The sequence below is a fragment of the Hippocampus bargibanti genome, linkage group LG02 (genome assembly GCF_051943395.1).
Source record: "Hippocampus bargibanti isolate YZ-2025 linkage group LG02, ASM5194339v1, whole genome shotgun sequence".
NCBI lineage: Eukaryota > Metazoa > Chordata > Actinopteri > Syngnathiformes > Syngnathidae > Hippocampus > Hippocampus bargibanti.
In genome coordinates this window covers 25,512,357-25,529,368 of record NC_142735.1, presented here as the reverse complement: position 1 = coordinate 25,529,368, position 17,012 = coordinate 25,512,357, and the positions used below count along the sequence as shown (strand labels likewise).

The following is a 17,012-nucleotide window of genomic DNA, read 5'->3' as shown; positions in this document are numbered from 1 at the left end:
CTTTATTTTATTTATTTATTCGATGTATTTATTTTTGGTGCCAAATATAAGCGGTTGTCTCTCCGGTGTTTAATTATTCAAGCCACTGGGGCTGACGGCTGAGGAAGCCTGGTCAATGTTTAACGGCCGTGAAAACAACGATCTTGCCTCTGGCTTGAGTCAGGCGGCTAAATGCAATTCCCACTGAAATGGATGTAATATTTAACTTGAACCACCACACCATCCAGGGTTGGGAGGCAACTGTTGTATTTTTTTTAAACCACGGTGTTTCCTCCTCAGAGACATGTGTGTGTGTGTGTGTGTGTGTGTGTGTGTGTGTGTGTGTGTGTGTCTACAATTAAGGGTGACATCATTAGCGGCAACAGAGCCTTGAGAAAAAAACAAACATATCAGGCAGGGGGATGCACTTGGGGGACCATCCATGTCTCTGGATAATGGGTATCGTTACGGCCTTGCACAAGCGCTCTTTTTAGCTGCTGGTGTCCCTTGTTAACATGCGGGAAGTGGTCACCCTCAGCGCTGAATCTGTGCCGCAGTTGCGGAAATATCTGCGAGCTGACAATTTGTCCCTCTTGGTTCTACAAGAAAATCGTGTGGAGGACAAACAACCAGAGGCAAAGTGTCAAATTATATCATCTGACGTCTCACCTTGTCGGTGGGTAAAACAAAAATCAATTTCCCTTGTTTGTCAGTGACTGGACATACGAGGTGGGAGCAGTGATGTAAAAAATAGCAAAATTTCGGCTCAACGGGTATGTTTATCTCTTCTTTTTAATTTTGAATTGATTATTCTTTGCCAAAAAATATAAAATTTCAAACGAATAACACATGAAGCAAATGCCACGAGCCTACCAGTCATGGCTAACCTGTTTGTTTGTCATGCTAATGGTAGCTTGTTATTGAAGTGAGGCCATGTGTAATTCTCGTGAGTACAGTAATACCTCAGTTTACGAACTTAATTGGTTCCCAGAAAGTGTCAGGTGAAAGGTTCGTCTGCCAAACATGTATTTCCCATAAGAAACCATTAAAATGTGAATAATCAGTTCCCATGTCCCCATAACACATTTTTATACTAAATATGCCTTAAAACTACACGAAATATAGTGTATTTTATGTATAATAAATGTGCTATTGTATTGTAATTAAAGAAATAAACTACTGTACAATAACGTCATTTTATTTACCTTTGTGGTAGTCGTTGATGAAGTTGCCTCTTGATGCCGTGCTTTCTCGGCGATAATATCCTCACTCACACGGTCCCCTGCTATCTGCTTTTCGTTAATCCAAATCAACAGAAGCTTTTCAACCTCTTCGATTCCCTGAGACCATTGCTTAGACAACACAGAAAGACATTTAGTCTCACGTAGCAATGGTCGACTTAGCATACTTGTACTGGGACGCTAAGTCACACAATTGCACACCTTGTTCGTGTTTTTCGATGATCTCCTTCTGCTCAGCCGTAATTTTCTTTTGTGTCCTCTTCGTCTTAACACTAGCCAGTGACGGGGTCTTTTTCGGTCCCATAATAGCAAAAGTACTCCACTCGATAGCAAACCACTTCTGCAGTCAAAGGGGGTGTGGAAAACTAATCCGCCAGCGACCGTGGCGCTGTGTGGTTTGGTTCGTCCGCCGAAAAGTAGTTCGTATGCCAAGATTATATTCTCGCGAATTTAATACAGTAAAGTCTCGTTATATCGATATTCAAGGGAGTCTGAAAAAATATCGATATAACCGGGACTATCGATATATCCGACCCTGTTTGCATGTAATTGTCTCCGTGCGTGCATAGAAATAGTATCGATATAACCGGGACTATCGATATATCCGATATCGATATAACGAGACTTTACTGTAATATTAATACATTTAATTTATAAGCACCTTTCAAAACTCACAAGGTCACTTTACAGTCAGAGGATATTCGTAAGGCGAAAAGTTGGTGAGCTAAAGCGTTTGTAAGCCGAGGTATCATGGTACTTCTATAACTGCCAATCAATATGTATCAGTTTAGGCAATATCGCCAATTCTGAAGAACTATTACTCTGATGTAAATACCCCTCTGTCTTCTCGAGGTCTAAAGACTTTAACCAAACTGAACCTCACTGTAATATGTTCGAAATCCAACTCCAATGAAGTTAGGACGTTGTGTTAAATGCAGTTATTTATGATTCCACTCTAACCATTGTGGTTCTTAAAAAAAAAATAATAATTTCAAATGTGACACAAGCGGCAGCGTGCGAGCCCAAAGGTGCTCATTAGCCGACACAGGAGCTAGCAAGCAGTCCCAGGGCGAAGCTGGAGAGTCAACAAACATTTGCGTGGCCCATTTAAAAAAATACAAAACAAAAACAACAAAAGAAAGGCAGAACGTGAAATAATAGCCAGTTATTTTATATAGCGGGGCGCTCACAATTTAGCAACATCATGTGGTAGCAAAACTGCCTATAAGGCATAAGCGAGCTAGCTAAACAACTGGTTGAGACCTTGTGACCACCCCTTGTTGCAGTTTTTTTCGTTTTTTGGGGGGGCAGATAATATCAAGTATATCGTCGAGTACCGGCCCTCACTTATGATGTAAATGAGCCAAGAGAAAATGGCTGAAATGACGAGTTCAGATTTTGGTTTTGAAGTTTCCAGCCTCAATCAGCTCAACATGGAGGAGGAGCCGATGTCACAAGCCAAGAGGAAATGGCGATGAAATGTTATCCCGAGGCAAAATCGACTTCGGTGTGAGGAAGCGCTGACTCCGTGCTTAGCTTTCACATTTAGTGATGACTCCGGAGTGCTAACACACCTTCCAGCAGTCTCGTCGGCTTGAAACCCGCATCTACCTGGTAATAGCTTTGCCTCCATGATGCGAATGACTCTTACTCCTCGTCCTCCCCGGCCGTGGCGGCCTCTAGGGCGGCGAGTGCTTCGGCCACCATGGAGTCTGTGACGCTCGCCGCCTCGTCGCGGGGTTCTTCCTCCTCGTCCTCGCTCTTTGTCACACCGATGCCGCTCTCGACCGTGGACACGTCCGCCGCCTTGGATCGCCGCTCGTCTCTAGTGTCCGCTGACCACAGGCTGGCGGTGCTGGTCTGGATATCCACCGACAAGACGCTTTCCTCATCCCCAGTGTCGCACGGGTACTCGGGCGTCCCCCCGACCCCTTCGTCCACCTCGTCCGCCGACAGGCTCCCGTTGGTAGTCACGCATTGGTTGACGGGCCTGTCCCAGGGTCCCAATCCGCCGAAGACTCTTGGGTTGTCGTACGCCTGAAAGGCAGGGTACACCGGCACCTGACTGTGACGTTTGTCCTGCATCACCCATTGTGGCCCGAGAGCGTTCGGTTGGATGATATAGAGTCCTCCCTCCGCCGGGGGCGCGCTGGCCTGCTGCTGCGGCAGGTGGCTGGCCGGCGCGGCGGCATGTAGCCTGTGGTTGACGTGGTTTTTGTCCACCTCCAATCTGTCGCCGGAGATGCTGTAGGCGAGGTTGTGGAAGCCCTCCTTCTCTTGGTTCTGCGAGCGGTGGGCTCTGAGTGAATACCCCCCGCGGGCCCCGCTGGAGACGTTTTGCGTTTGGTATAGGGAGTCTGTTTTCCTCACGTCCGCCGCCGCTGATGGGTCGGAGATGTAACTATGACAGACAGGAGAACCAGCATTTTCCGTTCAATGGATGCAACAGAGTCATTTATCGTTGGAACATTGGTGATGATGTCAGCATTTTCCTGTCCTATGATTGGTTGCTCATACCGAAAACTCGCAAAATCACATCTGTACAGATTTGGGTTTAGAGATTTAGCCATGTTGTGATTGTTTTTGTCTCGGAGTATCTACCGACATCGAGTTTGGATCCGATAGCTCGGTTGTTGCCTCAATAAGAACAAAAAAATATCGCACCCTAACATACTAGCGTTTTATATAAGTCAGGAGATTAGTCTGCCTTTCTCAAAATAAACGGGCAAGGCTGCAATCAGCTGGGAGAGGCTACAGCTCCCCGTGACTCAGAACAGGACAAGCTTTTCAGAAAATGTCAGTCTGAAGTGTTTTTTCTCGCGTTATGAAAGAAATCTTTTCCTTTTGGCTTTTCCCTTCAAGGGGTCGCCACAGCGAATCAGTGTCCTCCATCTTCAGAGGTTTGATCCGCATGTTTGTTTAGGCCAAGCATTTACGTAGGATGCCCTTCCTGACACAACCCTCTGTATTTATCCGGGCTTGGGACCGGCACAAGACGACACTGGCTTATGTCCCCTTGTGGCTCCAGAACAAGCAACTCTGAACTTAATAAAGATGAAGATGCTCAGTAAAAGGCTACCAAACAGAAAATGGTCATCGGCACAGCAACATTCAAAAAGCAAAAGGGTTTCAGGCACCAAATGATGCATCCAAACCGGGTTTCATGGTACCAAATGATTGATCCTATTGTTGTGATTGAAGAGCAATACAAGGCTTGCCATTGTTTATATTTATATGGTGGCAGATGGATTTATTTTGAACAGACTATTGGGCATCGCCAGTGTTACCGGTGTGCTTTTCACACCCATCTCCTTCACGTGTTTGTTGTTTTTCCCTCCACCCTGCAAGACTCGCTTCCCCAGCTGAGCTTGTCCATCTTGCGCCACTCCGGGGGTCTTATTTCATGCTAATATCTTCCCACTTTCCTTATTTTTTCTACATTTCATCAACAACCTCCTAATTATTTTGTGAAGAGGCTTCTTTCCTCCTTCCTTGTGAGCGAGCGGAGACGCTGGGTTTTTGCAAACAGCTTTACTCTCTTGACAGCCCACTCTCGCTTGCTGTCTCACCTTGAAAGCTTCTCTTCACAAAGCTCCCCGCAAAGCTGAGAAAATTAATGTTTACCTCTCCTATCGCACCAAGGTGAAGAACAGAAAAAAAGATTGGGGGCGCAAGGACATTTCTGAAAGAAAGCTCGACACAAAGACACATTGTGCACTTTACTTCAATTCCCCATCAAAAACTCCCTGCATAATTTGAGGAATATTTTAGACGGCGTGTCAAGACCAAGACGACAAATTTCTTTTTTTGTGGCCCACTCCAGATAATTATGTGAGTCTACTTGTGAAATGTTTCCATAATTACGCAACACTTGGTTGTCGCTATTTTCCATGACTTGTCGTAATTACTTTCTGGTTTGAGCTGCTTTGCTGCCTACTATTTTGTTGGACCTGATTGCAACATTTGAAAAGGTGGACCACTGCATTGTGCCGGCTCATTTACAACACCAGATGGGCATTGGTGGAGGCTCTCTAGAGTCGTTTAGAGCCAATCTGGCAGGCTGGACCCGCTCTGCTTTATTGTCATAGGGTGTTCCGCAGGGTTCAATTTCAGCACCTCTGCTGTTTTCAATGTATTTGCTGCCCTTGGGTTCCAAGCAGAGTTGATCTGATTTATTTTAGACTGTCCCTGACATGGTTGGGGCCATGATTACACTCAGACATGAAGAGACAAAATTTCTTTTCCTCGGTCGACAGCAATTCCCTCATTTGAATACAAAATCTGACAGTAATTTTCTTCCTGCCCACTTGACCTGGATGCCTCAAGTCCTCAGTCTACCTTTTTTGAATACCCTGATGATACCCTTGATATTGAAACAGGACTAAATGATGGATGATGATGAAACGGTACGCCGCATCAGGACGACCTGGTTGATACCCAGCATCTGGGTCCAATTAAAATAGATCTCCAAGCGCTCTCATTGCACACCGACACCTGCTCACCGCACCAAATTTTTTCTCACCTTTTCACCATTCGGCAGCATCGACACCCCATTTGGCCAGCTGAGAGATGGAGCTGCAGAGGAAGAAAAAGACATGAAAATCAGGTAACTGCATCCATGCGGACATGAATTCTGAAATACAAAGCGTATTCAACATTACATGTTAACAATTAGCATTGATAACAACACTCCCATGTATCCATGTGACAGAATAAATTAACGTCAACTATTGTATATCACGCCAACTCATTCATTCTCCGGAACATTTGCAGGGAGGACACGACACGCCGCGCACTAATCGAGGAGCTTGTTTTGCATCAGAATGGATGCAGAGTGCTGGATTTGCAATGCAAAAACTATCCATGTGGGTCGAGGTCATTCGTCCAAGACTGCTTGTGGGTCAGCATGGGAAACTTCCAGTATTGCAAGACAGACATGACAATGTGTCATTTGAACAATCCTCCAGTGCCAAACTGACCAAAATATCAGGTTATGGGGTGCATTAAGGAGTAAATAATATTTATACAAGTTTTACCGGCATCAAAAATCGCCTGTAGACCAAGGGTGTCATTGTAGTTACGGTTTCCTTTCAGGGGCTGTTATGAATTTGGGGAAGACATTAGAATGTTTCATCTCCACATATTAAATACAGAGTGCACAACAAATTAATGAATGACGAGTTTTCAAATTTGAAGTAAAAAATAATGACAAATTGTGGACAATTTGAAATTTTGATTCAGACTTTAGCAAGCATCCTGGCACTTCAGAATCAGAATCATCTTTATTGCCAAGTATGTAGAACACACAGGGAATTTGTTTCCGGTCGAACACGCTGCACTAGTATCATCATCAAAAAATTGCAAAGGGGCACTATACAGTTCCATTTGGGCTACTGTTCAAAGCGTTAATGGCTTGAGGAAAGAAGCTGTTTAAATGTCTGCTGGATTTGGTGCGCATGGATCGGTAACATGCTTGATTTGCTTTCACAGGCCAAATTAAATGATATGGCGGCACAGATTTGCCCCGCCGACCTTGACTTTGACACCTGCGCTTTAGACTTTCCAAAGTCCCAATAAGATGACAGATTTAGTCGGCAAAATCATACTTGACTTTCCAGTCTTGTTCCCGCAGCTCCATGCAAGACATCCGATATTGTTCCGGAATTTTAGAATGTTTTATTTTTACGATGGGAAAGGTGTGGGGATGATTGCTAAAAGGCAGTCGTATTGTCAAGCGGCGAAGGGTTCCCGTCGACAGCAAATTGAAACATCTCATCTGCGGGGAACGGGGTGCGATAAATGTGAAATCGTTGAGGGCTCAATGTGGGCTGGATTTTCAAATCCAGGGGAAACCTATTGGATTAGAATTGCATTTCGCATGTAAAGAAAGACGACATGAGGGGCCTGTTTGAGGTTAAGACAGGCTTTTCATGAAATAACTGCAGACCGCCATCCCCCCAAAAAATCCTGATTTGTCAGGATGACCTTCCATTTCAAAACGAATATTGACATCATCATTCTGATTCTATAACCAGATACTGCTGCCTTATTTTTCAGGCGTGGAGTGACCAGTAGATAGTAAACTGTAATTTCTCAGCCTGGTGGGTGAGGCCATGGAAACGGGGGCAAACTGGTCAGACCTCCATCTCACCTTTAGTGACGCCCCCCCCCCCACCCCTCCTGCAAATAATAATTGCATGTTGTTAAAATGTAGACTTTGATCAGCCCTCTTATCAGCTTTATAATCCAGTTGCGAATATCGCTCCTTTGACTTCTTGTTCTCGCTTCAAACACCGTTTTACGGTGTGTAATTATTGTAACGTCGATGCTAATTTCGTGTTAGCATTGAGCGAATGGACTTTCCGTAGTGCACAATGTTTTATTCTCTCGTTTGACGTGCCAGATATCAATTTTAGCTGGGGACGAAAGTGAAAGTGAAAACTGGTGCTTATAATTTTTTTTAACCCTTTCAGGAACAGCTAGAGTGATCCCCAACTTTTTTTTTTCCTGCTAGGGTCCGGTTATGCGAACAACATACCTGTTGCATTTGCCACAATTTTTACAATACAGTATAATACAATACAATACATATACATATTGACGTAGTATATTGTGCTTTGATAATAGCTGAACCTGTAACAAAGGGTTTAACATGGGCTATCTTCTCCTCTTCTTCTTTTCCTTTTGGATTTTCCCTTCAGGGGTCATCACAGCGAATCAATGTCCTCCATCTATCCCGGTTTTGTACATCCTCTTCTCTCACACCAGCTACCTTCATGTCCTCTTTGACCACATCCATAAACCTCCTCTTCGGTCTTCCTCTCGGTCTCCTGCCTGGTAGTTCAAGGCTCAGTATTCTTCTCCCGATATAGTCACTCTCTCTCCTCTGGACATGTCAAAACCATCTCAGTCTGGCCTCTCTGACTTTCTTTCCAAAGCCTCTAATATGAGTTGTCCTTCTAATGTACTCATTCCTGATCCTATCCAACCTTGTCACTCCCAAAGAAAACTTCAACATCTTCAGCTCTGCTACCTCCATCTCTGCTTCCTGTCTTTTCTTCAGTGGCACTGTCTCCAGTCCAAACATCATGGCTGGTCTGACCATTGTTTTATACACTTTTCCTTCCATCCTAGTTGAAACCCTTCTATCACACCTGACATTTTTCTCCAGCCGCTCCAGCCTGCCTGGACACGCTTCTTCACCTCTTTTTCACACTCTCCATTGCTCTGGATAGTTGACCCCAAGTACTTAAAATCCTCCACCTTCTGTATCTCTTCTCCCTGTAGCATCACTCTTGCACTTGGATCCCTCTCATTGACACACACATATATTCCGTCTTGCTGTGGCTAATCTTCATTCCTCTCCTTTCCAGGGCATATCTCCACATCTCTAGTTTCTCCGCCACCTGTTCCCTGTTCTCGCTACAGATCACAATATCATCTGCAAACATCATGCTCCAAGGAGATTCTTGTCTAACATCGTCTGTCAGCCTGTCCATCACCATAGCAAATAAGAAGGGGCTTAGAGCTGACCCCTGGTGGAGTCCCACCCCCACCTTGAATTCCTCCATCACACCGACAGCACACCTCACAACTGTCTTACAATCATGATACATGTCTTGCACCGCTCTGACATACTTTTCCGTCACTCCAGACTTCCTCATGCAATACCACAGCTCTTCTCTGGGCACCATGTCGTACGCTTTCTCCAGATCTACAAAGACACAATGCAATTCCTTCTGACCTTCTCTGTACTTCTCTGTCAGCATTCTTAAAGCAAACACTGCATCTGTCATACTCTTTTTTGGCATGAAGCCATACTGCTGCTGCTCACAAATGTTCACTTCTGCTCTTAAACTAGCTTCTTAAAAATGGGCACGATTACACTTCATCTCCATTCTTCAGGCATCTGTTCACCACCTAAGATCTTGTTGAATAACGTGGACAACTATCATATTCAGGAAATAAAACAGCCACAAAGATGGTAGAAGGCACCAGGGAGGAAAACCAAGAATAAGTTTGAATCATGCTGAGTTGAGTGGCAAAGACTACAAGTGAGTTTATAGACGGGTTTTAAAGATGGGCGGCGAGGGAGCTTGCCGAATGTTCAGTGTCAGTTCATTCCAGATGTCAATTTTTGAGCGATGACGCGAAATTCGGTCCCATGTGAGAATCAGGAGGCCACTGCCAGGGCTAATATAGAAACCTTGAGAAAACATTCTGTACTCAAACAGGTTACTGCCTTGTACTAGCATCTTTTTTTTTTTTTTTTTTTTTAAAGAAGCCTCTGGCTGTAGTGTGATGAAACCGCTCAACTAGCCATGGGCCCATACTTATCGACAGTGACTTGGCGGCTGGCTTGGCAAACAGAGCCACCACTGTGTTTTATCCCACAGACATCGACCCTCCCCTGAGCGCTCACTGTACTTGGAAAAAAAAGTACACATGATCTAACAACAATCATTACCTAATAGCAAATCGCCATTTTGACTTGCTCAAGTGCGATATTGATTCCCAGCAGTTGCGGTAGCCTGGGTGAAAAATTTTTGCTTTTCCTCATGATAATTGAAAATGTCTCCTTTTGCATAGGAATGTTCTTTTTCTTTGTATACTTTAGTACACCCTGTACTTGATGACTTAATTCGACAATTGAATCCCCACCCCTGACACACAGTCAACTGTCTTTGATGTCTTTAAGACGTTTTGTTTAAAAAGATTTAACGCCGTCGGTAGCTTAGTTGACATGTTTTATATCCTGCTGCGTGTCATTCACCTGCCGTCAGTAAATAGAATTTGCATCCACTCTCCGCGGCTTTTTTGGTCAAACGAGCTCCCGTGTAAGGTGGAGTAAGTCGAGCGCACCGGGAACGTGGGAGTGGAGACGAGAGCCGCCATGTTGGCCTGTGCATGATGGGCTGACCATGCAGGTTGGAATGTTGACATGGGTTACATGTGCAAACACAACTCAAGGCCGCATACAGCTCTTCCCAGGTAAATAGCAACGCCCTCCGATTATTATGTTCCCTTCACTCATTAGTCTCCCTGGGGGAACAGGAGTATTGATGTAACGACAATGTCGTAGATATTGTTCTGTTCTCGCGAGTTATATATATATATATATATACACAATTCTGACATTTAGGCTATTAATGTCCAAGACTCAATAGGTCATTGCACTGTTGAAAGTTGTTTCAGACATTTGGTTACTATTTTAAATAAGTAAATAAAATTTTTTTTGTAAGTATTCTAAAAATATTTGAAACAATAGTTTACACAAAGCGAGCACAACTTTTGTGTGTTAGGCAACATTTCAAACGCACACCATTTTAAGGCTTCTAAAATGTTCATTGCGTGAATTCGTTTTAAAAAGTGGTCCTACCAAAAGTGTGGGTCCAGTATTTGTTTCAGCTAAAAAGTCATTTGCAGTCTGGACCGTTTCTTGTGCATTTCGACCAATTGTAACAACAACAACACAACAACAACAACAACAACAACAAAATCATCCTTCCATATGCTAGTGCGTCTTCAAATCCGTTTTAAAAAGTTACAGAGTCGTTTTGGACCCACCTGTTGCGTTACGAGAAAGTGTGGCACTTTGCCCTAGGTATCCAAAACACTTGTCATCTAGCTTTTTTCGCTTTCTTTTTTTCCTTTGATTTATAGTGAAAATGGCGACGAATCCGCTCAACTTGTTTGAAGGAGAGACACCCCAGTCCCTCGGTATAAATTGTTTGGGTCTCCCCCGATTTGGTGAGTCCTCGGTCCCATGTCTCTAATCCACACACACACACACACACACACAATCTGAAGAGTGCGGATGACACACGAGTCCAGTGGACCACTAATCAAGTTAGCGATAGTGATGTAGACGAGTTTCCGTTTAACAAAATAAAATATATGGTCCCTGCCCGAAAAAAACACTCACGCTTTCAAATAAGGTGTTTAACTTTAACTTAACAATAAATAAAGTACTGTACTGTACATGAATGATTTTAGGATTTTAATTTGTAAAACAATGTCTTTAACCAGACTTTTAAAACAATAGAAAAATATAAATAGGAACGAATGACACAAAAACTATTGTTCCAAAAGTAGAGTAACAACTAACAACCGTCATAACGCTTAAAAATAAAGGAAATACGATATTAAAGGACCCGGAAAAGCGGGGATCGCTAATAGCTTGGGTTTAGTGTATTTCTAACCAATTTTCAAGCATTATCTATAAATGGTTATGCTAATATCAAGTTTAAGAGATTTTTGCAAATACTGAAAAAAAAGAATAAGAATACAAAACCTTTATTTTTCCCACAATGGGAAAAATGATACCTTTTTAATAGTAGTATATAATATACAATATCGATAAAACAAAAGCCCAATGTTGAAGATTGAGATGTTTTTGTTCAACTGAACACGTACGCTTCACTGTCTCTTGATTGACAAATGACATGCCTGAGGAGAGACACACATGGGTCTGAAAAACTGGTTTCCATTGTTTACAGATACACCGGGTTGTCCTCAACAGGAACATAGATCTTATCGCCCGGGTATAATTTGTTCAGTGCCGCCTCCGATGAAATTCACAGTCTGGCTGACCTTGGTGTCTTTGACGCTTGATGAACTGAAGAGAAATGTCAGACCACGCTGGAGTTTCACATCCGTCTAAACAGCTGCTCCATTGAGGCGTAGCTAGGTTGTGAATTTTTAAGTGAGCTGACCACTAGCAGTGATAGCACAGCTGGAATCCTTTTTAGGCTTTGAAGATTAAAACACTGAGGAGGAAATTGGCTTTGTTGGTAATGAGAGTAAATAAAGTGAGCTCTTTAACTTTACAATTTTGACTACAATTACTAAAAGCAACTATGTAAACATTAAAAAGTAATAAATAAAACAGAAAAAAGACTGGAGCCAGTGAGGGATGTAGCTAAATAATGTAAATGCCAATTATTTACCGCGCAATTGAGCTAATTTGGTTGTGTACTGTACCTTTAAGAAGGTGGCGATGTCATCCATTGAGCGTGGTACTATTTTATTGCCGGAAGTGAGCAGCTGGTCAAAATAAAACACGGCACGAAATGTAAGTTTCTTTTAAAGTTTTCACAAAGATTGAATGAGTTATTTAGTGGAAGCAGGCATGCATTTTAAGTTACAGAAATCATAAATCGGGAGCTTTTCGTTCTTGCGACTCTGTGGTTCGTGTTAAAATAATGTGTTACAAAAGTGTAAATTAGAAGTAAATAAAACACAAAAATGCTTTTATTGTTTATTTATACATTCAAATATTATAAAAATGTATTCTGTTTTTTACTTTTTCTTTTGTTTCACCTTACAAATGAACTGTCTGTATTGTGTCAATGGTTGCTTTATAAAGTGACTATTGTGAGTATTGTATAAAATCGTGAGTCTCCCGACCAAATCAGGAGACTTAACATATATGGAATGAGGACCATTGGCATCTGGGGAGAAATGGCGCAAATTGTCAACAGTGGTAAGAATGTCACCTTTTTTTCTGAAAATTGAGAGTGAATGAATGAGTTGCTGTTAAAAGGAAGCAGTCTGCAATGTTTTTCTCTGAATATGATGTTAAATGTAAAATGCTGTCTTCACATTAATCATTTGTCGAGACATTTGCCGAGACATTTGTCCTATTTCCATCTTAAAATCAGTTGAGTGAAGGGAAAGCTGTCACTTTTGTATTGATTGTACCAGGAAGGGACGGACTCATTCACTGTCATTCCTGAATTTATTCGGGAATTGAAATTAGGACGTGGAGCGCCATTACCGAATTTGTTCGGGTTTAGTTTTTTTTTTCTTGCAGGGGGAGGTGGTGGCGATAAAGCGCTGGTCAGACCTCTTCTCATGTTTTCCCTTCCACGAGGGGGTGGCATTTGCCTTTTGTACAGCCGCCCCCATTTCAAACTCAGATAACTCCAGACCCATATAACTTGGGAATTAACTTCTTTTTCTGATGAAAGAAGAGAGTCAAAGGTTTCTTACGCTGCATTGAATGTTTATGTAGTCCTTTAACTCAATACTCTGTGGGTCCTGGAATTGGAGTGAAAATGACAAAAGCCCTGGCACTGGAGTGGACACATTTTTCCACATCGTATGGCAGTCAATGAGTTACGCATATTTTCTCACTGCAGTTTTCATAAAAGTATTATTTAGTCTGTCGTGTATCAAGGCAATATACAGTGTTTCGTTTTGGCCGGTTTATCTGTTGCTGTCAGGGTTTGGGTTTGGGAGGGGGAGAAACATGGTGAGCCAACGGCTTCCCCGTTGCGATGAATACACGTTCCAGATGAAAAAAAAAAAACTGGGACCACAAAAGCAGGGCTGACCGAGTAAACACGTCCGACAATGACACGGCTATTCTGGGTCAAAACAAATAAAGAAACGTTTTCAAACGATACCCAAGTGTCAGAAACAAAGCGTGACCTATGCAGACCTGACGTTGGGCAAACAAGCGTAGTAATTACACGGCGGTGTGATGCAGCGGCGCAAATGTGCGTGTTGTGGAGCTCTTGTCGTGAGGACACGCTGGCAGTCCCGACAGACATGATCTCACCATCATGCGAATGAAGGGCGTGGCCAAGCCTGTGGACCCAATGTTGCCTTGGAGACAGGATCTCCGCACACACACACACACACACACACACACACACACACACACACACACACACACACACACACACACACACACACACACACACACACACACACACACACACACACGCACGTACACGCATGTACATGCACACGTACACACAGATTGGCTTAGAGTGACACCGCAGGGAAATTAAAACAGCAGCCCAAAGCCAATCATTCTGAATTTGTCAGTGTGTGCGTGTCTCACTCCCTGCACAGGTGCAAACCACACGCGTCTGTTAATTCCAATGACAATGTCAGCCCGCGTTGGAGCCATATTCACCATGCTTGTCCAGCATTTGTCATCAAGCGGAGACAAGCAATTACTGGCCTATCAGATGCTTTTAACAGCTGTGTAGCACACAATGGAACATGCGTCCGTGTGTCATAGTCGATAATTAACTCATTCACTACCAGACGTGCAAAAATGTGTCCACTCCAATGCCAGGGTGTTTGTCATTGTCACTTGAATTTGTTTGAATTCTGCTGTAACGATGACCGTTTTGTGTTTGGATCTTCATCTTTATTAGTTCATAGAGTTGTTTGTTCTGTAGTCACAAGGGGACACAAGCCAGTGTCTTCTTGTGCCGACCCCAAGCCCGGATAAATACAGAGGGTTTTGTCAGGAAGGGCATACGACGTAAAAGCGTGGCTAAAACAAACATGCCAATCAAACCTCTGAAGATGGAGGACACTGATTCGCTGTGTCATGATCTCGTTGACGACCAACGGGCGGTGCTGTCGGCCCCTCCTGCACAGATGCTGGTCGTCCTGATCAGTGGCGGACTTTTACTCTTGGTTTTCTTTTGATACTTTGTATTTTTCTGTTCAAATGATTTTAACGTTTTAGATTTTGTGCCTGTTGACTTTATTTTAATACAATCTGTCAAACACAACCTCCTGCTCCCTCCTGCCTGCTTTTTGGGATCCGCAACCGCCATCACCACCTTGCACGCTGTGGCGACCCCTTGAAGGGAAAAGCCGAAAGTAAAAGAAGACTTGAATTCCACTGAATAGTTGGAAGTTTTAGGACTACATAAACATTCAGTACAGCGTTAGAAACCTTAGACTTGGATCTTTTTTCCATCAGAAAAAAAGTTAATTCCCAAGTTACATGGGTCTGGAGTTATATGAGCTTGAAATGAGGGTGGCTGTCAAAAATACAGTGGGGCCTTGGCTTCCGAACTTAATTGGTTCCCAGACAGTGTGTAAGGCGAAAAGTGTGTATCCCAAAAATTAATTTCCCATAGGAAACCATTAAAATGACAATAATTTGTTCCCAGGTCTCCATAAAATATAATTTTCAACTAAATAACCCTTAAAACTACACACAATATTCCTTATTCTATGCATAATAAATGTGCTATTGTATCGTCATGAAAGAAATACACTGCAACGTATAATAAAGTCACTTTATTTACATTTGTGATGGTCGTTGATGGCTCTTAATTGACACTTGTTGCTTTCTGACTTGTGAGGTCTTATGAAACTGAGGCATCACATTATCATTCATCATGTGGATGATTCTCATAGCCACAGTCTTTTCTGGATGGACCTGTTCAATAAAAGCCTGCACATCATTCCACTTAGCCAACATTGCCTTGATGCTCTCACTTGATGCTGCAGCCATTTCCTCCTCCTCGCCCTCAGATGACAACTCCTGAATGGCTTGCTTCTGCTTGTCCTCTTGAAGGCAAATCAAATCCTCTATGTTGAGGACCTCATTATGGTCAGCCACAAGCTCCTCGATGTCATCTGCATCCACTTCGAGTCCCATGTTCTGTCCAATGGAAACAATGTCGTCCAAAACAACAGTCATGAGGATCAAATCCTTCAAAGTCCCTCTCAAGGATGCATGCGGGCCACAAATTCTTCCATGCTACTTTCAAGGATCGAAGGGTAACATCATGCCATGCCTTTTCTATCTGCTGAACACAATGATACACATTGAAATGGTCCTTCCAATCATCCCAAAGGGATAGTTCGGTGTCATTAGTCACGTGAAAGCATAGAGTAAATAAAATCTTTGTGTAAAGCTTTGTTGCGAAGTATGGTAGCAATGGTGTACTTAGCATATCCGCTAAGCCGCTAAATTTGACAAACGCACACCTCATTCGTGTTTCTCAATGATCTTCTTTTTCTCCTCGACTGTAATTTTGTTTTGTGTCTTCTTCGGCTGAGCACGAGCCTGTGGTGGGGTCTTTTTCCGTCCCATAACAGCAAAATTATCGTTGAAGACGATCAACGTGTGCATTCAGATAAAGGGGGTGTGGAAAGGTAGGCTGGCTGGGGCGCTGTTCGGTCGTGTGCTTTGGTGTTCTTCCGCCGAAGATTACTCCGACAGCCGTGGTGGGGCGGCGCTCCATGTGTATCCCGAAAAGTAGTGCTTATGCCAAGGTTTAATTTTCATAAATTTAACGTTCGTAAACCGAAAATTTCGTACGGCAAGGTGTTCATAAACCGAGGCCCCACCGTACAATGCAATACATACAGATTGGTTTATATAGTGCTTTAACAACAGCCAAAGCTGGAAGAAAGCTCTAACATGGGAAAAGGGGAAATGCTGCCACCTTGTGAAAAAAGAAAAAAAAACATTGCCAGAGGCTAAGGCCAGCACTTTATCGGCACCAAAGCATGGAAAAAAAACCCAAACCAGAATAAATTCGGGAATGGCAGTGAATGAGTTAAAGATCCAAAGGTAGAGAGCAAGTGGAGCCCCCCCAAAAAAGTCATCCATTTTATTTTCATTAAAATGTCCCATACAAACAATGCATACACGCTAGTTTCATATTGCTTCGAACATAACGTTTGTTTTCTGCTTGAGTTCCCAGCGAACATCTCGGTAACAAAGTACAACATTTATGAAAATATAAATCTCTAAACAAGTCATCAATCTTGAACAATACAAATAATATCATAGAAACATTCATCACCAGTATGTCAACAATAAGTTGCAAAACTTAGAACTTATCAAAAGCCATTCAAGTTACTTTAACAGAGAGTAAATACCATTGACGGGCGTTCATATGGACATTCAAATATACGCTTAAATTGGCATTCCAATATATTCGGGCAGGACTCTAAATCATTTTTACTTGTTTTTCTTCTTTTTTTTTCTTTGAGAGACCAGAGAGAGCATACCTTGAT

General features: G+C 42.9%; 1 protein-coding gene and 1 long non-coding RNA gene across 3 annotated transcripts in view; one reads left to right on the top strand and one right to left on the bottom strand.

Moving 5' to 3' along the window:
• Positions 1–337: 337 nt before the first annotated feature.
• Positions 338–11,033, bottom strand: LOC148902161 (uncharacterized). The gene is made up of 3 exons (XM_088990494.1): positions 10,788–11,033; positions 5,743–5,795; positions 338–3,621 (listed from the first exon to the last, which is right to left on the bottom strand). The coding sequence occupies exons 2-3, from the start codon at positions 5,772–5,774 to the stop codon at positions 2,868–2,870; spliced, it is 786 nt and encodes a 261-aa protein (XP_088846620.1). The 5' UTR covers positions 5,775–5,795; positions 10,788–11,033; the 3' UTR covers positions 338–2,867.
• The window catches only part of LOC148902160 (uncharacterized), a 28,521-nt gene continuing 22,392 nt past the window's right edge, over positions 10,884–17,012 (top strand). For both annotated transcript variants that reach the window (XR_016114250.1, XR_016114251.1), the window contains exon 1: positions 10,884–10,970. This is a non-coding gene — a long non-coding RNA (uncharacterized LOC148902160). The remainder of the gene's footprint in view (positions 10,971–17,012) is intronic.

Bases quoted from the DNA above. Each gene is read 5' to 3' on its own strand.
- LOC148902161 (XM_088990494.1), bottom strand. From the start codon at position 5,774: ATGGGGTGTCGATGCTGCCGAATGGTGAAAAG. The intron at 3,622-5,742 runs GTGAGAAAAAAT...TGTCTGTCATAG, and splicing joins TGCTGCCGAATGGTGAAAAG to TTACATCTCCGACCCATCAG.